The 24587-nt window shown below is 35.3% G+C and overlaps 2 protein-coding genes across 3 annotated transcripts; one reads left to right on the forward strand and one right to left on the reverse strand.

The window, feature by feature from the left end:
* Positions 1–6420: 6420 nt before the first annotated feature.
* Positions 6421–9429, forward strand: LOC113713973 (uncharacterized). The gene is made up of 4 exons (XM_027237773.2): positions 6421–7362; positions 7408–7557; positions 7859–7951; positions 9289–9429. Exons 1-4 carry the CDS (start codon positions 6421–6423, stop codon positions 9427–9429), a joined length of 1326 nt encoding a protein of 441 aa, XP_027093574.2.
* A 3673-nt stretch (positions 9430–13102) lies between these two features.
* On the reverse strand, positions 13103–18826 carry LOC113713794 (receptor homology region, transmembrane domain- and RING domain-containing protein 2). Of its 2 annotated transcripts, XM_027237584.2 has the most exons (4): positions 18333–18824; positions 17315–17548; positions 15848–16252; positions 13103–14029 (listed from the first exon to the last, which is right to left on the reverse strand). In XM_027237584.2, the coding sequence occupies exons 1-4, from the start codon at positions 18463–18465 to the stop codon at positions 13449–13451; spliced, it is 1353 nt and encodes a 450-aa protein (XP_027093385.1). In that variant the 5' UTR covers positions 18466–18824; the 3' UTR covers positions 13103–13448. The 2 variants fall into 2 exon arrangements, with proteins under 2 accessions (XP_027093385.1, XP_071924452.1); XM_072068351.1 differs by lacking the exon at positions 17315–17548 and having other exon boundaries at positions 18333–18826.
* Positions 18827–24587: the final 5761 nt, after the last annotated feature.

The following is a 24587-nucleotide window of genomic DNA, read 5'->3' on the forward strand; positions in this document are numbered from 1 at the left end:
TGCTTCCAAATACTTGATTGAACTTGACGCTTGTTTTCAATACTTGACCAATGTGATCGAATGATGTTGATTAATTTGGTCGGGCAAGGGTGTACTTTATCGCACTTACCCTAATGTGATATATTCTTGTTCATTGGTTGCCATTGACTTGATATACATGTATATGATTCATATCTTGTCTGGAATTTTAAAAACCTTGAGGCTAGTTAATCGAGTCGATCCGGCAAAGGGTCTGGTTGATTAGATAACGAACCCTGGGTCTCTAGTTTGTCGAGTGGAGTTTTATCTCCTCGACTAATCGGTATACTCGAGTATTACCACCAATGTTTATCTTGGCGTTCGGGCCCGGTAAGGGGTTTGGTTGGTGGACGGAGATTGGAGTTAAGTGGTGCACTACTGGACTAGTTACCTTACTTGAAAGTTGACAGAGTGTCAACTACTACTTGATCAAGCTATGGTGGAGCTAGTTTACAAAAGCAACTGTATTCTTTTATTTGGAATGTTGAATATTTAATGTTTGGCCATATGAAGTGTTATTGCTCATTTTCTTGACTTGTTGTGCTCGCTACTTTACTATTATGATATTTTCACTTTTAATTAATAGTCAACTTGCTATTTGGAACCTCACTAAACTTTAGCTCACTCTATTAGTTTTGTTTTCCTTACAGGGGGTACGAGCGAGGAGTGGAAATTGTACATGCTAGCGTAGTCTAGTTTTTAGATTTTGCAATTGTACTCGCGCTGGCATTCAACTAGGGTTAATTGTACATGGATTGTAAGCACTTTGACATATTTGAGTGTGTATAAGCCTTGTAGCTGGATTTGAATATCAATGTATATGTTAAATTTGGAATTGTTGTTTTATTTCTTTTCTATGATTGTAAGTTCTTTTCTCGAGTTAAGCGTGAGTGAGTCCTGGCGAGAGTTGGGCAAGCGACTCGCTAAACCTTAGGGTACGCCCTAGGGGGAGGTGGGGTCGTCACATAATTAACTAAGTTTCTAGTGAAAATATGCATTTTGTAGTTTAAGTGGTAAAAATTGTATTTCTATAGATTTTAATGGTGAAAATTTCATATTTTTGTAAGTTTATTCAATCATCAAATGGAATGAATTGAGAAGATAATTAGATTGTTATTGATGATTTGAAGTGATAAAAAGAAAATATGAAGTGCAAAATACTGAAAGTATGAAGTGCAAGTTTTTCAGTTTTGACACATTGTGGTATTTCGGCTATATCTTGAGTTACAAGTATTGGATTGAGGTGATTTTTATATCATGTTGAAGCTAAGAGATAGATCTATATTTGGTATGAAGACATCGAGATCCAATTTATTCATTTTCCTTGTTAAAATATCGAAATACAGAAGTGCATGTTCATTGTTAAAAGTTGAAACAAAGTTCTGACTAGTTGAGAGTATTTTGGTCATTTCTTGGTTCACAAAGCTCTAAATTGGATTCTTAAGCCATTGGAAAGCTAACGCAAAAGGCTACAATTTTCATGTTTTGTGCAAGAGTTAGTTCAGCCTCAATTATTGAGAAAATATCAGTTGAAATTGGACCAGAAACAGAGCAAGGATGAAATCTGCCCAAAATGAGTAAATCTACAAAAAGAGCAAAACGGGAGGTCAAACACAGGCATAGGCCGCGTTTTCTACCCATGTTTTCATGGATTCTGGCTGCAACTTGTGCTCTATTCACACAACCTTTTTGACCACTTTTTCTGCAAAGATTCCGGCTGGAAATGAACAGATGAGTATGAAAATTTTGAGAAGTAACCTTTGTGAGTTTCAAGAGTCAAAAATGCCAACTAAAAATAACTCAATTTGGCTCTTGAATCCTCTATAAATAGAGGCCTTTGGGGAACATTTTAAAAACTTTGGAAAAGCTAGAGAAACTCCACAAAAACGTAATTTTCATTAGAGTTTTCTGAGTTCATTAGTTAGGGTAATATAGTATAGTATAGTTAGAGTAGTTTATTCTTCTTACATTTGTAGTTAGATTTGGATGAAAATTTGAAGAGTAAAGATAGAGAATTAGAGGTCATGTGATAAGGGTGGCTTCTCTCCTATCACTTTCTCTTTTGTATTTGATTTCATGTTTAGGTATAATACAAGTTTGGATCTTGTTCCTTATGTGTAGTTAAAATTTATGCCTAAAGTTATGGATGAACTTTCTATATCTTGTTAGTGATATTTACTTGGTTATTTGATGATATTATTTTGAGCAAGTTATTTATCACTTTTGCTTTTCTAATCATAATTAATCGGGCATTAATTGTGATAATTTTAAGGTGTTAAGTTTGCAATGAAAATTGAAATTTAGCACTAGTTCAAGGAGGTGATAAATCTAGTGAGTATACTCACGAAAGTAGAGGTGCACCTTTGTGATTTTAGTGATTTGTTTCATATAATTTTATAGAAAAAAAATGAGCTTGTAATTAATTTAATAACCACGTAAGTAGGTATAAATTAACTAGAGATATAGTTGGTACACCGATGAAAACGGGTATCACATATATTAGGAAATTACACCATAATTAGCCAAAATAATAGCATTCACTTAACCGGTAATTCATTTATAAGAGTGGTCAGGAATTCCATATATCTAGGAGTTTTATATTGTTATTTTTATTGCTTTTATTTCATGTTTGTAGCATAGATTTAATCTTTTGCATTTGTGATAGTCTAAATAATAAAAAAATTCGAAAATCATTGGTAATTGACAATCTTTTCTGTGAAATCGACACCTAATATTCCTATGCTCAATAAATGACTCGTATACTTGCGAAAAATCACGTGTGGGGTATTTAAAAATTTATAAATATAAAATTTGACTGTGGAATGAGCTAATTATTATATGTATATCCCGTGCTCGCCAGTTGTTAAGAGGGAAATGAGAGTGACTAAAAAGTCACACATCTTGGTTATTGATTCCCCTTCTTTAGCAATTTTGTCCATGTACTTATAAACTACTAATGCAGTATGATAAATCCACACCAAAGGAGGTTTTTTCCAACAAAAATAAAAGGAAAGAACAGACTATAATGTAGTGTGGCAAAAAAGTGGAATGCAATCATGCAACTATCATATGTTTAAGCGCATTTAATTTTACTTAATCATTGAAATGGTTGGCAACAATTTTTGTTTTTCTTTCCCAGTCGTGAAAGATAGGATATTCAAATTCATGCGACAAATATGGTCTCAACTAAACTGCCAATTGCATACTACCTTGGTTAGCTCAAACTGTGTTCTTGATTATAAACCTTGAAGTGAAACTTACAAAACAACCTTTAATATCAAGCTTATTTTTGAAAGAAAGGCCAAACAAATAAGATACAGATATTTTTTATTTTCGTTTTGAACTTGATGCACAAAGTGTTAGTGATTATCATGGGATGGACTGGAAGGCTGTGGGTAGAAACAATGAAAAAGATAGCGATGAAGGTGATAGGAAATTAACGTAGGTGAAATTAATATTTTCCATACTGCTAGGTTGATGGGCCATGTTGGTCCAGATGAATCAATCAATCACACATTCGGATCAAGTATCATTCCCTTTTTCTGTAATGTCCTAAAAAGATCGAAAGGTTTACTGGAAACTTGTACTTTATTCAAATTAGGGTAAAGTACATAAAACCCCTCTGTGGTTAAGGAAATTGACACGAAACCTCCTCATTATTTAGAAACTCCCACTTAACCCCCCTGTGCTTTGGCCTTGTTTGGATTTTACCTACTAACCGGCTGGGGAGCCGGTAATAATATGAAATACCAAAAATACCCTCATATATAATATGTGAAAAGTTACAGATGCAATGAGTCAATCTGGAGCGGATGAAAGAAACTGAGAGAGAAACCCTAAACCTATAACGAAGAAGAAGGTAACTGTATTGCTGAGCGGTGCGAGTTATGGTGAAGATCTGTCGGGCTTGCGATACATTTCATGTTCAGAGAGAGAAACCCTAAAGCTAATTCCAAAAAGAAGGTGTTTGTGTGATGCGGATCGGGAAACCTACAGCCAAGAACATCGGTCGGTGCTTCAGTGCAGATGGATCGGCGTTTATGTGTAGATCGGTCGAGAGTCGCAACGCATTGAGCATATCTAAACCAGGTAAAATACATATATGAACCTTATGCATTAGATGAGTTGATTTGTTTGATGGCAGGTGTTTTGGTACTAAATTGTTGGGGATATTTTGAAACTTGGTAAAGGAACCACCATGTTTGGCTTAGTTAGAAGTGTCTCCGACAATGTTTGTGGGAATTTGTTTTTAAAATTTGGTAAATATTGCAAAATGTCAGTTTCGGCTTGGTCAGAAGCTTTTCCGACAGTCTTCCGACAATGTTTGTGGGAATTTTTTTTGCTTTTTTATAACAATACGCAAAATGTCAAGATTTGGCTTAGTCAGAAGCTTTTCTGACAATGTTTGGGTGCAATTATTTAAAAAATTGCAATATACTGCAAAAAAATATGAGTTTTTGGGGAGTAATCGAATTTTCATTGGTCCATACTGGTCTTGATTATGGCCTTGATTATGTTTTTCATCCTTCTAGATAAGTGTGTTGTTGTTCATTTTTTATGTTTTTGAAACTGAGTGTATGAAATATTGCATGTCGTTTTTGATACATCTGAAAAGCAATGAGTAAATGAATATCTGTTTTTTGATACACTTGAAAACGAAATTAGTAAAATAATCTCGGTTACTTTGGGTTAGGTGCATAAAAATGGGAGATAATTCGTGGCAGACCGTAGACATACACTTGCATTATGGTGGATATTTCAAATGGAAATCGAGAATTAGATACACTGGCCAACATGTTAGGGTATTTTGTGATTTCGACCCTGATGAATTATCCGTATTTCAGTTTCAAAAAATGTACCAAACCATTGAGCACGGCGTTACAAATATGAATTTCTGGTACTCTATTCCCTTTCATGACCTTGATGTTGGTGTGGTTAGCATCAATGATGATGTGGACATCGAATTATTGACAACATGTTATGAGGGGCTTAAAGAAATGCACATATATGCTGAGAGGGGGTCTGATCCCATTGAAGTTGTGTCCCCGGAAGGAAAATTACTGTACAAGAGAGTGACTGGTGATGGCATACTTGCACTTCCATATTATGATGCCTGGCAGGCTGAGATTAGTTCGTCCTCAACTGTTAAAGGCAAGGATGACATGGTCAAGGAAGTAATTGGGAGTGAGGACAATAATGACATTCCAGACATTAACAACAAAGTAAAGGACGTCTGCGAAGAAAAGTCATCACAAATGGAGTCAGATCCAGCTGTTATGGGACCACATAAAGAGAAGATACATGATGCTGGTGACAAGTCCAAGAGAAAGAAGACAAGAAATGATAAAAAAGTCAAGTCACAAAGAGTAAAGTTAAGCGCAAGGAAATCAGTCAGGCGGTTATTTAAAGACAAAGAAGAAGGTGATACATCCTCAGAGTTTCGGCAGTCTCATACAAGGAAATCAACAGAAGAAACAACACAGACAAAGAGAGATCCAACATCAGAGCAGACTGATTGTTATGGAGAAAGACCAATTCATGAAGGCGGAGAAGAAGATGAAATCATACTGGATTACTCAGATTTTCCTGACTGGCTAAGAGAAGCAGTAGAACTGCCTGAAGATGGTGATATATTTGCAGGTTTACATGGTCAAGGATCAACGCAGGCGTCTATAAATATTGGATCTGCAAATTCGGTTGGTATTCCTTCTGAGCAGCAACAAGAAAATCAGCAAGCAAAAGCATCAAACAAAGCTGATTTAGATGAACAGCACCAAAAACAACATGAAAATCAGCAACCAACCGAAAACCCAGAAGCTGATTTAGATGAACATCAACAACAGCAACAAAATCAGCAGGAACAGGATTGGAATGAGGCAGTAGATGATGATGAAAACCTGTTTGACAGAGGAATAGGTTCTGATGATGAAAGCACCCCTGTCTACAGCTACTTCAATGCAGATGAAGAGTTTAGAAAAGAGCACTTTGAACTAAAGATTGGCCAGAAATTTAGCAGCTTTCATAAGTTTAGAGAGGTTTTAGTGGAATGGGGTATTAGGGAGGGATATGAGCACAAGTACATTAGAAATGAGGGGTCTCGAATCACAGCTAAATGTGCAAAGGGGTGTAGTTGGAGGATTCATGCAAGCAGAATCCAGAGATCAAAGACATTTATGATCAAAACTCTTAAGGGGGATCACCATTGTGGCAGGGATTACAGCAATCGACATGCCACCTCAACATATCTGAGTCATAAATTTCAAGCCAAAATGAGAGATGATCCTGGGTGTAGTATTCCTGGCATGGTGAATGAGACAAGAAGATTGTTCATGCTAGACATTAGTCAAAAAAAAGCTGCCAGGACAAAGCAAAAAAGCATTAGAGGCACTCAGGGGCAATGACATGGAGCAATACCACAGACTTTGGGATTATGTAGCTACTGTAAAAAATTCCAATCCTTATAGTCATATTTCATTGCAAATTGATAGGCGAAATATTGAGGAAAGGGCTACATTTCAGAGGATATATTATGGTTTAGGTGCGTTGAAAAATGGTTTACTACAAGGATGTAGACCTATCATAGGTCTAGGTGGCTGCTTCCTCAAGAGTCCCTTTGGAGGTCAGCTGCTTACAGCCTTGGGTAGGGATGCCAATGAAAATATGTTCCTTATTTCCTTTGCTGTTGTTGAGGTTGAGAATTACGACAGTTGGAGTTGGTTTTTGCGGGAATTAATCAGCCAAATTGGTAGAGGAAACAAAGGAGTGGCTTACACTTTCATCTCAGATAGGCAAAAGGGTCTTGTCCATGCAATTGAAGAATTATTTCCTGAATCAGAGCACAGATTCTGTTTGAAACATATGTTCGAGAACTTCAAACAAAGATTCAAGGATCAAGACCTTAGAGATCTGTTTTGGGAGGTAGCTGCAGCAGCAAGCATGCCGGAGCATGAAACTGCCCTTTCAAATCTTGAGAGGGCTGACCCACAGGAAGGTGACAAGCTAACGGTTGCGGGATGGTTCAAACGGTTGCCTCCAAAATTATGGCCTAGAGCTCATTTTAGTACAGCTTGTAGGGGTGACACTTGCGTTAACAACATGAGTGAGTCATGGAATAATTACATTCTAAAAGCTAGAGGGGAGCCAATAATAACAATGCTGGAGTGGATTCGGAGGAGATTAATGCAAAGGTTGGTAACCAAACGAGAGGGCATGCTGAAACATGGTGGAACTTTATGTCCAAACATTTATGAAAAATTGGAGAAACTTAAGATAAAGGCAAGAAATTGTGTTGCGGTTTACGGAGGAAATGGAAATTTGGAAGTTGATGGTTATGGAAGGACAAATGTTGTCAATTTGGAGTTGAAAACTTGTACCTGTGGTCATTTTTAGCTTAGTGGCATTCCTTGCGTGCATGCGGTTGCCTGCATTCAGAGCAGAAAGCTGAAATTCGAGGAATATGTTGATGCTTGTTACCATAGGGAAGCATATTTAAGGGCCTACAACTTCACAATTGGTCCCGTTCCTTCGAAGCAGTTCTGGGTAGATAGCAAGATGCAATATCTGAACCCACCATTGGTGAAAAAACAGCCTGGTAGGCCAAAAAAATAGAGAAAGAATGGTCCAGAAGAGCCTACAAATCAGCAGAAAGCAAGTAGGAAAGGACTTGCAGTTTACTGTCGGAGATGTTTGAAAACTGGACATAACATACGTACTTGCAAATCAGCGATTGACCCTAAGTCTAAACTTCACAAAGTAATGTAACATTTTACACTCTACTGTAATATGGTTTAGTGTGTTTTGTTGCTACTTATATACTAATTCATTTTGATTTGGACTGTAGGCACCTAAAGTTGGTCAAACAGCTTCAAATGCAACATCCGTAGCTTCTGCTGCTCAGGCAAGCGTCTCAAGTACTGCTACTACACTTTCACAGGTACTAGAGAGTACTGGCCAAACATTTTTGGATGCTGGAATATACTTACATATATACTAACCATGACGAGGTACGTGTAGGAGCCAAATCAGCCTATAGGTGGTACCAACCAAGAAAGCCAGCAAAGCAGATTCTCAAAGAGAAAGCAACCTGCTGCAACTTCAAGGATGTCAAGGTTGCGACATTGTGGCTCCAAGAGACCAAGAAAATGAAAAGTTGTTTTCCTGATTTTGTTGATTAACAATACTGCTTATGCCAAGTAGAATATGTCATTTTATTGGTTGAATGTACTGATGCCATTATGGTATGGATGGATGTTGCAGTATTTTTCATTGTACTCAGAATTTTGGTTATTTTTTGGTTGACTGTTGCTCTCGTGGATATTGTATTATGGTTTTTGTGTGAATGATTTCATTGACTGTGGCTATCGTTTGGTTGACTGATGCCATTGTGGTATTGTACTCAGATAAATTGGCTATGTTTTGATCGACTGTTGCATTTGTGACTGTATAGCTATACTGGTGAACCTTTTGACCATATTATGGTAGGATACCATTGTGCTATGGTTGTAGTAATGAGTTGATTTTTGTGTTTATGGATGGCATGTCTTCGCTTATTTATTATATCTAGCTGTGGTAATATGGATGGCAATATCACTGACCATATCTTTGCTGAAGATGATTAAATCTGACAAGTGTTTATGGAAATCAATATTGCTGGTTATATCTTTGCATCTGATGACTTAATATAACAATTTCATTGCATTTAATTGGGTATCTCAGGTTTTTCTGTATATGTCCCACACCAGAAGCAGGCTTTTTCAATGTCTTGAACAAAAGCAGCTTCAGTTGCTCATTTATAATTCAAACATGAAAATCAACTCCAAATTGAAACAACTTCACTACAATTTCCCAACTCCAGATTCTATTACACGGCCAAACAGCCAAACATTACACTTTTTGCCCAAAATTCATCTCATACATATAACGACCAGTGACAAAAGAGACACAAGTACAGTCAGCATCATCATCATCTTCATCAGCCCCATCGTTACTTCGACATTGTGAATCTTCGATTGTAATCCCATAATAATGTTACAGTTATTACTTTCTATTCCTTGCCCAGAGATGATAAATCTTTCCGCGGTTGCAGGTCGAATTGATGAAACCCCTTCCACGTATGGACTTTGGCAGGATGATTCATTAGTGCCTCCCTCTCTACTAATTGGGTTGCACCATGCCCAAAATGAACAAGCACCAGTTTCACATACATAATACAACATACCTTTTGATGGTTTTTCAGATTCTACTACCTTAATCTTTGCTTTATTGTTGCAGAAACAACGCCGATTTTGGTACCTTAAGTCTCTCGATCCACCACCAAAATTTTGGGAGTTTGACATTTTTGGGTTCTTCCTTGAAATGATAGCTGATTTAGCCCCTCCAAAGCTTTTCTTGATCCATCCAAAGTTGCGCTGAGCTCTTTACGTTTTTGGGTCTTCGTTTTGCATCTCTCTGTCGAAATTTTTCATTTGCAGATCTACAACTATGGTGGGTGCAAGCTTGGAAGAGACATGGAGGACAAAATTGGAATGAAATGAGTTTCTGCTAGACACAAGTTACCATTAAGTCGCGTAAATATCACTCGCTAGCTCCCCAGCCGGTTAGCAGGTAAAATTCAAACAAGTCCAAAGCACAGGGGGATTAAGTGGGAGTTTCTAATAATGAGGAGATTTCATGTCAATTTCCTTAACCACAGGGGGGTTTTATGTACTTTCCCCTTCAAATTATAAAGGTATTTTTAAATTAAACAAAAAAGCTTAAATAAGTTGTAGAGTAAATGGTATGAAACATCTCTAAACCATTTAAAATTACATGATTTAGTCACTTGACTTTTTTTTCAGCTAAGAAGGTCACTCTTTTATTTTTTTTTTTTCCCTTTTGAACATAAATTTTTTGTTATTCCATTGAATTCAGGCATTGGACCTAACAACAATTAGGCTAAAAAATTTAAGGTAATGATGCATTGTTGATACTAAACTTTGTTAGATGCACAAATAAAAGAGTATGTCCTATATTGATTCGAGAGATGGAAAAAGAACGGTTAATATGTAAATAAGGGTCTAAAACCTAATAATTTAAATTTTTGGGTTAAAATTGGATTCCTAACTTATACATTAGGTTCTTTGATGGGTTCTCTCGAAATTTGTCTCTCTAATAAGTGGTATCAGAGCCTCTGGTTGCGAGACTAGGTTATACATGGGCAAGTGGATTATTCTCAGAGTTGGACTAGTGAAAATTCTCTTCTTAATGATGGATCGAAGTACCAAAGAGTTTGGCTGGAGTTGAATCAGGTGCACTATGGAGGGTTGGCAAGAGCCCGAAATCCAGTTTGGATGTTAAAGAAGAGTAGGTCCATGATTGGAAGAAAAAGTGACCTTATGTGTTAATGTAGACTTATGTTGAGTATTAAAGTGGGCTCGGAGAACGGTTTGTAAACTTGGTTTAGAAAAAAAGGTGATTTTAGGTATTAAAGTGGATTTGCGTTGAATATTATAATGGGTTCTTCTAGAAAATGCGACATTACGTGTTAATGTGGATTTGCGTTGAGTATTAATGTGGACTGGTTAAAGAGTTTGTAAACTTAGTTGGGTTTGGAGAAGAGTTTGCAAACTTAGTTTAATGTGAGTGATTACTCATGAAGCTCTCTAACAAGAGGTATCAAAATTTCTGGTTGCAAGATTAGACTACTCATGGACAAATGGATTTTTTCAGAATTAGACCGGTGAAAATACTCTTCTTAGTAGTGGATCAAAATACTAAAGAGTTTGGCTGGTGTTGAATTAGGTGCGCCATAGAGGATTGGCAAGAATCTGAAATCCAGTTTAGATGTTGAAAAAGAGTGGATCCATGATTAGAAGAAAAGATGACCTAACGTTTTAATGTGAATTTGCGTTGACTATTAAAGTAGGATCGAAGAAGAGTTTGTGAACTTAGTTTGGAAGAAAAAGTGATCTTAGGTGTTAAAATGAATTTGTGTTAAGTATTAAAGTGGGTTCTTCTAGAAAAGGTGATCTTATGTATTAATGTGGGTTGTCGTTGAGTATTAAAGTGGATTCGGAGAAGAGCCTGTAAACTTAATTGGGCTTGGAGAAGAACTTGGAAACTTAGTTTAACGTGAGCACTCATGCAGAGGAAGATGATTAGATTTATGAGTAAAATGATTATATCTCACATTGATTCGAGAGCGGTTAATATGTAAGTAAAGTTCCGAAACCTAATAGTTTAAACTTTTGGATTAGAATTGAGTTCCTGACTTATATATTGAACTCTTTGATTGATCTTTCGAGATTTTTCTTCCTAACAAACTTGACGGCAACTATTAAAAAAACGTTTACTTTGTGACTTTTTATGTCATTAGCTCTAATTTGAAAAACACATCACCATTGTTCAAGGGATTTTTTAATCTATAGGGCCTCACATAATTTGAATTATTAGGCTAAAATGAAACAAAAAAATTTTTTTGTTTGCATTATTTTAGGATTTACAGGTGTCCTTAGACCACAGAATAATATACGATATAATCCTCGTTGTCATTAGGATCACTGGTGTTAATTTCTAAAAATCTCAAAAAACTATTTGCCACTATGATTCTTTTCTAAAACTATTACCCAAGTTAAAAAACCTCGTCAGCCTTAACATTCACCTGCAACTATTATTTAAAGAAAATTTTTTCTTTTAATTAAATAAAAAGCTTTCTTCTAATTCAAGCTCGAAACAGAATTACCAACTCACTAAATTTCCTGAATCCAATATTACAAAAATTAAGCGTCTGTTTGGATATGTTATTATTTTGAATAATTACCATAGTATTTTTTGTGATGTGATGTATGTGAGATAAAAAGGTGGTTGAAAATATAAAAATGTGAGTTGGGAAATGTGTTTATGATGCAAGTAAAATATGATTTGGGATAATTTCACTATCCAAATAAACCCGGATCGGAAAGTGACTGACAACAACAAAAATGTGTCTTAAATCAACAAACATTATATTCATGCGATATTTTTAACCAAAATAAAAAAGATCCATCCAATCAACATGATAGGTCTTGACAAAGTAAGAATGGATAAAAACAACAATATTCAATCTTCTCAAAAACATACTCATATAGATTAATTGTGAACAATATAAATTGATGACTAAGTCATTGTGCTAAGTAAAATAATCTCAAAATTTACCTATTTATCAACCAGAGTATATTAATCAGAACTACTGAGTAAAATCAACTAAAATACAAATTAAGGGGTTGATATGAAGTATTGAATTTAAGCATCAACCGCTTCAACGTGTTGATTCATCTATCCAATACACAATAACAAAAGAGAATCAGAACTACTACTTACCTATGAAATAACCATCAGAAGAAAAACTACATAACTTGAAATTACATTAAAATTAGTAACCCGTAATACCGACAAGGTGTATAAAGATTCAAAAGTAGAGGAATCTTGCAAAATCCAGCCAATTTGGCTACACCATTTGGTTCAATAATCTTACCATAATTCACAACTTTTGCATATATGTCGTGAATTCAATAATAGTGTGTACACTGTCAATGTATATAAGATTTAGTCAAAATGTTGGAGAGGTAGACAAACAGCAGGTAGAAAGAGGACCTGTAAGACGTGTTCAATTTTTCATGCGAAGTATTTGCAATGCTGTCCAAGATGACTTTAGCTTGGGTCTCAGGTCATAGTTTTAGAAAAGTTTTAAACAGGCATATGGTTTTTTTGGGGAAGTGTTATCATGGAAATTAAGTCACTAAAGCAAAGACTTTTTCAGTATGCATTTAATTTTCTAGAGAATGTGTTCATCAGGACAAGTCAAAATTTTCAATAAGGTTTCCAACAAAAGAGGAATGCATTTACTTTTACCCTATTAGCCACGAGCTAAAAAATGCTGAAGTACCCCAAGGCTTATTAACTCCATCAAACGGTTCCTTAGCAAAAACTGTAAGAGTAAACATTAGGACCAACTTGTTTCCCCAAAAACCCCTGTGCTGTGAGTAGGATAATAACAGCAGGATGGACTATTCTGGAACCACTCCTTTATATTCTAGAGAGATAGAGAGAGAGAGAGAGAGGGAGAAACTTGAACAACAGAATTTTACATCTGGCCTCTTCGGGCTATCAACAAGGAGGGTATATCAAACATCGCTAACATGGTAAAAAGGAGAATCATACAAACATGTAACACCCATTGCTTTGTCATATCCTCATGTATAATTATAAAAAATGTTGGCTAAAACCAAACTACATTTTAGACTACAATGTACAAACTAGGCTCAGTCCGCCCACCTTCTGAGTTATCTGCAAGAAAATTTGCCGCATTAAACCCTCATCCCAAAGATTTGTGATGTTCTTTGGTCAAATTTCACCATACTGAACACTTCTAACCCATGTTGCTCACTTTCTCCACAATCAACTATAAATTCAGTTTAACATTCTGGGAGTGAGTAAGCTGAAGTATATGGTGAAAAGCTAGCAGCTGACTCACTATAGTGAAGTGGATGCGGCTGCTGACTAGATGAACCAATGTAACTAGATGAGGCATTGCCTGGACTAGGAACATAGGGAGACATAAATCGTGAATTAAGGGGTGACAAAGGAGGATAACCCAGTGAATGGTGAGATGAAAACAAATAGGATGCATGAGATCTTTGAGAGGAAGCATTTCTGAGATCAACAGAGCTTCTGCTCACACTGAGATGAGGAGATTGGTTATAAGACCGGAGCGACTGCAGGTTGTACGGAGTGGAGCTAGAAATGGAATTGGGACGGGAGACTGAAGGGGACCGAGAAGATGCAGGTACTATTCGTATGGCTGACGATGAAGCTAATGATGATCTAACGGATGACAACATAGATGATGACGAAACAGAAGCCGGAGTAGATGAAAGCAAGGGTGTAGATTCAGAGGCTGGGGGTTCACCAGTGCTAGTTCTTGCATCACGCTTGCAAACAGGGCAGAAGGTTCTCCATGATGTAAGCCAAGCGTCAACACAAATAGCATGGAATTCTGTCAAAAGCTCCAAGAATCAATCATTCCATGAAGAGTAGTAGTATTTTGCAAGACACAGTATGGACACAACCACTATCATCTCACACACAAACACATGCCAAGAGAAGCTGGCAGCAAACAGCTTAGACATGAATTCTTACAATTCCATGATCTAGTTAGTGAACCCAAAGCTTCATTTATAAAGGAGGTCTATATACAACTAAGGCATAGCAGCAAACACCAAAAACGAAAATGACTCCCTAAAAACCCAAAATCAACAAATATGGTCAGGCTTCTTAATGCAATTGCACTCATAATGTGCTATTTACAGGAACAAATTGTAAATGAAATATGAAAATATTTCATACTTTTTCTTTGGTGCTTAATAGACAAGGGAATAGGAACCAAAGCATCAACGAATTTACATTATGGCTGTAGATATAACTCAAAGGGCCGCAAAAATACTGCAACTTCCATGCATTGCAGTTATATTTGAAGTAACAAGCACCCATCAATGCCATTAATAGTTTAATAAGAAGGTCATACCTTTTCAGGAAACAAATCAGCTCTTTGCAAAGTAGGGGCGTGTCCAAAAAACTAGGGAAACTGCAACAGTGCAAAAAGGTCCCACCAACTGACAAATTTAAAGCCAAAAGCCTATCCCTTTCAAGATACAATCTGGCTGATTTTATTTTCTTAACTTGCAAGAAACCTAATTAACTAAATTGAATTGAAGATGTACTTTTTTTTAGCCATAGAAATATCAAACATACAGATGCTTATAGTGATAGAATATGGAAGAATATTATTACTGTTACTAAATAGATTTAAACTAAACTTTATCTCGCTTATTATATCTTTCTCGTATTATGGTATGAGATGGGGATATAATGCATTTGGTCAGTTCATTTTCTTTTGCTTTAAGAACTATGCTATGCTCAAGTGATTTCAACTTCAAAGAATCTCCTTAGACTAAGTTCAACTATTCTATGTTCATGCTAAATTAACTTCAAAGACACATTACAAAAGAATATGGGAAACTTCATTAATAGTTGAAGTATACTGAAAAAACCAGTTAATTCATCCTAGTTCTTTCAGCTACATTTCTTTTAAAGGGTCTGGATCTACAGTAGAACGTCAGCTTTGAAAAATCAACAAATGAGCTTAGATCATATATCATGATCTCATCATAGCAACAGGATTAGCCAAAAGGCTAGAACAAGAACTTCACAATAGTTGGAAAATAAATAATGAGAAACAAGTACCAAGGAAATAAAGTTAGATATTGTTCTTAATGGACTCCAACAGTCACCCATATTCTGCAATTGCCAACACCATGCATAGTGTTTGTTGAATAAGAGATTTTAAAATTAGGATTGAAAGGGGATATCTTGACTGCCACATAAATTATCATTATTATGCATTAAGCCAACAACAAGTACAAACAAAATACAGAGAAAATATTTTTTTTAACCAAAAATAGAATGAGGTTCTGGGAACAATAATACAGAAATCCAAAGCTCTAAAACATGGAACTTTAATATGTAAAATTACTACTGATTCAAAATATACACACCTGATGATTTCCATTCAAGTTCACATGTAAGATGTTCAGCATCCATTAAACAAGTACAAGAATCACAATATAAACATATTAGTTGAGAACAATTTGATAAAATAAAGAAATAGATAATCAGTTCTTGCAAAACTTAGATATACAAAAGCAAGAGATGCACCATTCTGTCAACTATATAATATCCAAAGTAATGCTGAAAGAATAAGCCACCAAGATTGTTTCTCTAAATGTAAGACCTAAAAAACTGTATTTACACTTACTGTGGTGGCATGGAAGAATTCTCAGCTTCTCTCCAACAATATAATCTTCTAGACATATAGCACATGTTGTTGAAGTACAGTTATCATCGAGAACAGCTGTAAATATTAAGCTGGGCATGGCTCTTACAAGACGGCTACTCATTCCATGGAACTCTCTGACCTGAGAAGTTCGAGAGTGCTCCCTTCGGATGCGATGCCTCCGAACAAAGAAACATGTTGCCAGAACTGCAGACATGGCAAGTAATGAAATGAAAGAGATAGCCATAATTGACCATGCTGAGTTCTCAAAGCTTGGTATTATCCACACTTCAGTCCCAGCAACAACAGCACACTTTGAAAGAATTTCCCCCGAACGTTTTGCAACAAAGACAGCATTTATTTTTATACCAGCTGAACTTCCTGCCACTGCAATTTTCAAATGACTTCATTAGATAATTGTTCTTAAAAGAAAGTAAGAAGCATATTATATTGGCATCTAACTTTTTCAGATAACACTTGCTTCCCTCTTTCCAAGACCTTCTGGCTTAGGGTATCTGAGCCTGTCTAGCCCACTCAAGAAAAAGAAATTCGGAGGAAAAAACTCACTTCATTTACATAATTTTCAACCTACTTTAAGTCTTGTCTCCAAGGGCTTAAAATCAAATATAAAGACCTAAAACTCAAAGTCATTACGATTTAACATAACAGGAATATCACTGGGATACCAATCTTTGACCCCGTCAAGGGTTTCTTAAGGGATTTCTCTCTTAATGAATCTTGCCACGTCAAAATTTAACTGCTTACAATGTGCTAAGAATGATGCACCATCAATTAACTTAAACCGAAGCTCCTACTACCAACTAAGCTGCAGTTTTAGATATGTAACTCTACATAACTGACACAATGTGTCACTGTCTCATTACTTGGACAAGAAAGAAGAAAAAACAATTTTTCCCTCTCATCAAATTCTTCTCTTCTGTGATAACAATGCATGGCAAAGGCAATAACCTTATGCATAATTCTATGCTTTACACGCACGAGGGAAACTTCACAGTCAATCCCATCTTTCCTTTATAATTATACCGTCACAAGAAAAGGAATGCCTTAGTAAGACATTACCAAAAGAGTTTGTTCCATAAAACCCTACCTCAAACATGGCAAAAAAAAAAAAAACAACACAAAGGGTGACATTTATGACACCACACCCAAGTATGGAAAACTGGATGACAAGTGGCAACAAGAAGGGGAAAAAATCCGCAAGGTGTATTCAGTTTCAGAAACGGTTAACTTAGTTTTCAGCAGATGCCAGTAAATGAGAAATGTCAGCTTACCTCTATTTATTTATCTCAAAGCACAGAATTCCTTCTTTGTCTACTGCTAAGTCATATTGTCATACTAAAATCAATCAGGCAGATGATTTTTTGCCAAACAAGTATGAACACATAACACACTAAATAAGTCTGAGCCATGGAGAGAAAATGACATTACTTGCAACTAATTCATCGTCTTCACTGTTATAGATAATGGCAGCTTTAAAACCTGCACTTTGAGCGCTTCTTACTTTGTCCTCGAAGCTACATCCTCCCCTAATAATCAACACAAAAGGGGAAATGGTACCATTCCTATCAGTATCGTCGACCTTATTAGTCAATGGTAAGCATGCATCCAATGGCTGCGCTATGTACAGTGTACCACCCTCCCCAGATGCTTTCACTGATGGAGCTGCAATTGCAGTCAAGCTAAATCAGCAGATGCCACTGTGCTTAAAAGTTAACAGCAAAAAGTGAGAAAAAGGAAACATAAAGGCATGCCTTATACAACTTGTTTAATTCTTGCAGTAAATATATCTTACGCTTGGGAAACAGCTCAGAGTATTTTGAGCTGTCACCAGAAGAAAGAAGTCCTAGTACGGTAACTTTGAAAAGATTCTTTTAAAGTGTTTTGTTAGCAAATTTTTATGTGAATATATTCCTATACCCGAATCCAAAAGTAGGATATATTATTAGAAAAGTTTTTTTTGTACCATTTCTTTAAATCGTCCCCCAACTACATTTTATCTTCCCAACCATCTTTTTTATGCAATGAGTAATTCACAAAAGAAAAAAGATTCAAATGATCTTCAGTCCAAGGGCACTTGTCAAATGATTACACAAATTCCAGTCAAGTTCACAAGAAAATGCACACGTTCTGCAACTTAAATCTACAGTTTGAAGCTCAGATCAAGATTATTTCCTTTTTTTCCAAATTAAAGGCAGTTCAAGAAAAGCTTAGCATGAATTAATCGAATCGCTACCCCGATACAAAACGATCAAAACTCAGCAATTCATACTTCAAAAGAAGCTCCCATTGATACAATTAAGCAAAACCCAGATGCCAAATTCCACCAAACGGCATTCACGAATACCAGAATTCAGATTTCCAAATTAAAATAAAAATAAAACACCAGCACACAAAATTCAGCCGAAATGAACAAAAAGGCAATCAAATGAATCAAATTTAAGCTCACCAAAAGTAGCTTCAATGTCAGCAAATGATAAAGTAACGTTTTTCCCAATCAAAACCACGTTCCCTGAAGTTGTGATAGCCATTAAAGATACAAAAATCCCACAAAAGAACACACAGAAATTCATCTTCATCATCTTCTCAAGAACCCCACAAAAATCTCAGCCCTAGTACTCTTCAATTCTATGGAGAGGAAGAGATAGAGAGAGAGAGAGAGATTTGACAAAATTAAAACTAGGGTTTTAATTTGGGAATAGAAACATCAGCTTCCATTCTTCTCAGAGGAAATGAAAACTGACAAGTGAAGAATTGGAGTTCAATGTATGAATTTTTTTCCTAAAATGGATTCTCTTTTCTTTTTCTTTTTTTTTTTGGAAGAGGGTTTGAGTTTTCAATGGAAACAGATTTTAAAAAATCCAAAATTTGTGCATATTTTAAAGATCTGGTCTCATTGTTGTGCTGTAATGATTATCCTGATTGGCATGAGAGTTCCCGATTTTTAAAATAAATGCAAAGTTGTGCTAATGTACTGGTGTGTCAATTAGTGTTTCAAAATGACAAAAATGGCCTTATTGGATTAGATAAAATAATATTATCAAGTAATAAAAATTTTTGAAAGGCTACTTGTGTTTTGGACGCAGAATGAGAGGTGGACCCAATGTTTCATAGGACTGTCAATGGGGTTGGGCCAGTCCGAGTTCGGCTCGTTCGGCCCGACAGAAAGCCCAATCATTTAGTGAGCCGGTCTGAGTTTGAGCTTAAAAATTAGGCCCGAATTAAATGTGAGCCGAGCTTGGGCCTTATTAAGCTCAAACCCGATATAGGCCCGGCCCTTTAATTACCTATATATATAATATTTATATATCCAAATATATTTTTACTAAATACTAAATATATATATAAATTACAAAACACAAAAATACATCTAAAGATTCTTTCATGAGATTTCTTGAGAGCCAATATTAGTAATGCATAACTAAATCTCTAATTTTTCTTATTGGTTGAGTAAATTTTTGTATTGGCATATTATTGGTTGATTTTATTTTTGTCTACAAACACAAAAATCATCAAGCATATTTGGATTTAAATCACAAGATTATAAAAAAAGTTTCAACTTTTAAAGATGTATTGGCTTATGATCGCATGTTTTATTACTATTTTTCATGCATTTTAAATGGATTAAATATAAATATTGTTGAAAAAAATTTTGGTTTATATACTTTTTAAGAACTATATTTGTTCATGTTTAGTTTTAATATTATAGTCTTGTAAATGTTAACTTAGTTTTACAACTTAATAGTTATAGTAATTATATTAAGAAAATTAAGGAGTAATAAGTGAGCTTGGGCTAAGCCCGATTAAGGCTCACAATCCGAATATTATGTGAGTTGAGTATGAGCTTCACATTTACGAATCCGAAACTCATAGCCCGAACCCCGAAAATGTTTCAAATTAAATGAGTTGAGCTTGAACTCATCACAGCCCGGCTCATTAGCCCCGATTGACAGGCCTAATGTTTCATTGTTGTAAAATTTTAAAATTTATAGGCAAAAGTTAGGCAATTAGTGGATGATAATAATAATGTTTTCTATGCGTATTGGACATATAATCAAAAAGTTATTTTAAAAATATAAAAATTTTTCAATGATGTAAAACCAATTAAAATTACTGGTATAACTTGCCACATAAATTCATACATATGTATACATACATATGTATACATATATATATATATATATATATCATCTTTTAATATCATCTTTGCATGTTGAAACTAAAGTTTCTATTTTTCAGTTTTTCTAGTAATTACTTTATGTGTAGCATGTTTATATGCTACTAGTATCTAGTGTCGTCATTTCGGAGTAGTTTCACACGTTAATTAAATTTTCATTTCATCAAAATTTTATGTCAAGCATCATAAAAATATTAATTTTTGTTGAAGTAGGAGAAAAAAATTAGTGAACATCTTATCTCAAACAATACAATAGGACACAAAAAAACAAATACAGTTCAAAGATAGATGTTTCATAAATGAAGAAGATTCTTTTGGCTGATAAAAAAATATTCTTATGCGGATCCAGAATTATCCTTCACCGCCCGGACCAAGACGATGTAAGAGGATTCTTACAAAAATCAAGGTGACCCTTTTTTATTTTTTTTATTGATGGAGTTGGTAATTAATTTCTTTTTAATTCATGTTGAAGTTGGTGCAAGTGGATCCTCATGTACACTAACTGTAAAGTCATCTTGATTCTTTACTCGTAATTAACATCAATATATTCACATATCATTTTCAAAAAAAAAAAATAATAATGCCCTCATGTACTTTGGTTTTAGTCACTTCTGGACAACATTTTTTTTTTGGATATGGATTTAAAGAGTGGATGGTGGGTCCAGTTTTGTGGATTGCGGGCTGGTGGAGATGTAGGTGAAAACTGAAGGCTGTATGACTAAACCATGGAGCTGAGGACAAACTTGAAACCGTGGGCTCAATGTGTCTTGCATTAATTCTCATTGTACTTTGCTTAGTGAGTCACGTCCTGATCCTTGAAACGATGTGATTGGTTCCTCGTCCTATAGTAAAATCTTTATAAATTAATGATTTTAGAATCATACAAATTTTTTAATTAAAAGAGATATTAATTAATTAAAATAATTTATTAATTCATCGAGTGTACTTATAATTCAAAGAAATACTCATTTAAGTAATTGAAGTTTTGTTTTATTTAATAAAAATATGAATTGTTCTATTAATAAAAGGAGGTTAAAAGTCTAAAAAAATATAAACCAATCTATATCTCTTGATTTATAAATATAATTTAATTCTATTAATGTCTTCAATGTGTGTACGTAACTTATGTAATTTTTCTATTATCAAAAGACCAAAAAGACTTAGAACAATTGAGGATGATACAATAGCTTTGGAATACAAGTTGAGGATGATACAGTAGTTTTAAAGCCGGTTACGTGGAAGGAAGCACTTAAAGTGTCAACAACTCTTCATAATTTCTTCATTACAATATGAGAATTCAAGCCAAGAATTTTAGATGCATTAAGAAAAATTAGGGATGAGATTCATGAAGATTTAAATCCTTATACTATATATAAGAATGAGTTTTGGACAAAAAATGGTTTTGAATTTCAACCGTAAGAGTAGGGGCATTTTAGGATTGTAAGATTGTTTTGAATGTAATTATAACATTGGGTACTATTTAAGATAGCATGTGTATTTTTATATTTACTGAAATGTTCTTGTGATTTGTTCAAAGGTTTGGGTATTTTAGGAATGTGTGATTATGTGGTTGTCTTTTCTACAATGAGTATAACCCATGATAGCTTCTTTATTGGTGTAATTACTTAAATATCCTTATAGAGGCATTGATTGGCTTGTGTTAATTAAATTATAAATAGTATCAATTATTACCATTGCTTTACTATTATAACTTGAAGACATTCAAATGCCATTTTCATCTCAATTAAAGCGTTTATTAAGGAATTTATGACTAAGCATCAGTTTCATCTTCATTTCTTCAAATGTGCTCTCCTTCACATTCTTCCGTTATGTTCCTTTCATCTTCTAGTAAATACTTATTTGTACTGCCATTGTACTCTAGATTTCAATATGGTTTTATGCTGAAACTATTCTTGGTGGTTTAGCTTAAGGTGAGCTTTTATTCTTTTTTTTATGGTATGATTTGCTTGTAAAATCATAGTTTCTATTGTGAGCTAAATGCTTCTATTCTGAAATTAGATACTCTGTTAGCGTAATTTAGTGTTAATATTATTGTTTCCCACAAATTTGGTTGTTGTGTACAATTTAAATGGCGTGATTTTGTTGGAATAGGTTTGGAGCAACTATGAGAAAAAAGTTTTTGCAGGGAGTATTTGGAACAAGGTAAGCCAAAAAAACTACTGCAATTGATTTTTCTACTGCAATTGAATTTTTTGAATGGTGTGATTTCTTATCTAATTGTTTGCTTTGGTAATAAGATGATTCTTATGAAATTGATGTTGGTGATAGTTAGATTCCGAGTCATTTTGAATTGGTAGTTAATACTTTGTCCTACTGATTTGAGTTTGTGTCAAAGTTTATTCTTTCATGTATTCTTTTGTATATTTGCTTAAGCTATTTGTCAACAGGTATCTTGGGAGGAAAACATCTAGTCACATATTATGAGTGACCAACTAGTATTTATAGGAGTACAACCCTAATAAACTATTTACAAAAATACCCTTACTAATTTATTATCTACAAGAATACTTATATTCTCTTAACACTCCCCCTCAAGTTGGAGCATATATATCATAAGCACCCAACTTGTTACAAAGGTATTTCACCCTAGAGCCCCCTAAGCTCTTGGTAAACACATCAGCCAATTGATCTACAGACGGTACATGAGATGTCTTGATGACCCCGTCAAGCAATTTCTCTCGAATGAAATGACAATCAACTTCAATATGTTTTGTCCTTTCATGAAACACTGGATTAGACGCAATATGAACAGCCGCCTGATTATCACACACTAAATTCATAGGCTGTTTATGCTCAAACCCAAGTTCAAGTAACATGTTCTTCAACCAAACCAACTCACACACAGTGTGAGCCATAGCGCGGTATTCAGATTCTGCACTTGATCTGGATACAACTGTTTGCTTCTTACTCTTCCACGACACTAAATTACCACCAACGAACACACAATATCCTGTAGTCGATCTTCGATCTGAGGCAGAACCAGCCCAATCTGCATCACTATATCCTTCAATATCAGCGTGTCCATGATTTTGATACAGCAACCCTTTTCCAGGAGCACTCTTAAGATACCTGAGAATCCGTATAACAGCATCCCAATGACTAGTACGAGGGGTATCAAGAAATTGACTCACAACACTCACTGGAAACGAAATGTCAGGTCTCGTTACAGTGAGATAATTTAATTTACCCACAAGTCTTCGATATTGCTTAGGATCATCAAGTAATGCACCTTGATCTCCTGCTAATTTCACATTGGGATCCATAGGAGTATCCACAGGTCGGCAACCTAACATCCCAACTTCACTCAACATATCGAGTACATATTTCTTTTGACATAAATAAATCCCATATTTAGACCGAGCTACCTCAATATCCAGAAAATACTGTAGATGACCTAAATCCTTTGTCTGAAAGTTTGCCTGCATATTGGATTTAAGCTTCTGGATCCCCACAACATCATCACCTGTAATCACAATGTCATCCACATAAACAACTAATAAAATTTTACCAGCATTAGAATGCCGATAAAATACAGAATGATCTACTCCACATCTTGTCAGACCGAACTCCATGACAACACTACTAAACCGGCCAAACCAAGCTCTCGGAGACTGTTTCAATCCATATAAGGATTTTTTCAAACGACAAACCAACCGCGGATTCTCCCCCTGAACAACAAATCCAGGAGGTTGTTCCATATATACCTCTTCTTCCAAATCTCCATGCAGAAATGCATTTTTCACATCCAACTGATGCAATGGCCAATTATAAGTGGCTGCCAAAGAGATAAGAAGACGAACAGAGGTAATCTTTGCAACAGGAGAAAAAGTTTCTAAGTAGTCCACTCCATACACCTGAGTAAATCCTCTAGCTACCAAACGTGCCTTTAATCTATCAATAGAACCATTAGGCTGCACTTTTATAGTGTACACCCATTTACAACCAACAACAGGCTTACCTGAAGGACGAGGGACAAGATCCCAAGTACCATTTTGTTCCAAAGCAGACATCTCTTCTTGCATGGCTAATCTCCAACCAGGATGATTAAGAGCATAGGTAATAGACTTAGGAATGGAGATAGAATCAAGGGAAGCAACAAAAGAAGAATATGACATAGAGAGATGAGAATAAGAAACAAAATTAGAAATAGGATGAGAAGTACAATGTCTCTTACCTTTGCGTAAAGCAATAGGAAGATCTAACTCAGAGGAGGGCGTCATACCTGGAGTTGAAGAGTGAGAGTTAATTGGTGAAGTGCGTGGCATATCAGGAACTTTCTCAACCATGGAACGACGAGAGTAAACTTGAAGATGAGGACGAGATAATCGAGCTATGGAATCTGGTGGATTAGATAACTCAGGTAATAAAAGAGAAGGGACTGGTAAAACAGGAGAGGAAAAAGAGTGACACTGGTCTAACTCACAAGACATACTTTGTTTGAGAAAATATGGAGTGGATTCAAAGAAAGAAACATCAGCACAAGTAAAAAATCGATTTAAAACTGGA

Source organism: Coffea arabica, chromosome 10c, assembly GCF_036785885.1.
Source record: "Coffea arabica cultivar ET-39 chromosome 10c, Coffea Arabica ET-39 HiFi, whole genome shotgun sequence".
NCBI lineage: Eukaryota > Viridiplantae > Streptophyta > Magnoliopsida > Gentianales > Rubiaceae > Coffea > Coffea arabica.

Coding starts and splice junctions, on each gene's coding strand:
- LOC113713973 (XM_027237773.2), top strand. CDS start 6,421: ATGGAGCAATACCACAGACTTTGGGATTATGTAGCTACTGTAAAAAAT. Junction 7,363..7,407: donor ATGGTTATGGAAGGACAAAT/GTTGTCAATTTG, acceptor GGTCATTTTTAG/CTTAGTGGCATTCCTTGCGT. Junction 7,952..9,288: donor CTGCTACTACACTTTCACAG/GTACTAGAGAGT, acceptor TTATTGTTGCAG/AAACAACGCCGATTTTGGTA.
- LOC113713794 (XM_027237584.2), bottom strand. CDS start 18,465: ATGATGAAGATGAATTTCTGTGTGTTCTTTTGTGGGATTTTTGTATCT. Junction 16,253..17,314: donor AGACGATGAATTAGTTGCAA/GTAATGTCATTT, acceptor TGAAAATTGCAG/TGGCAGGAAGTTCAGCTGGT. Junction 14,030..15,847: donor AATTCTTCCATGCCACCACA/GTAAGTGTAAAT, acceptor AGCTTTTGACAG/AATTCCATGCTATTTGTGTT.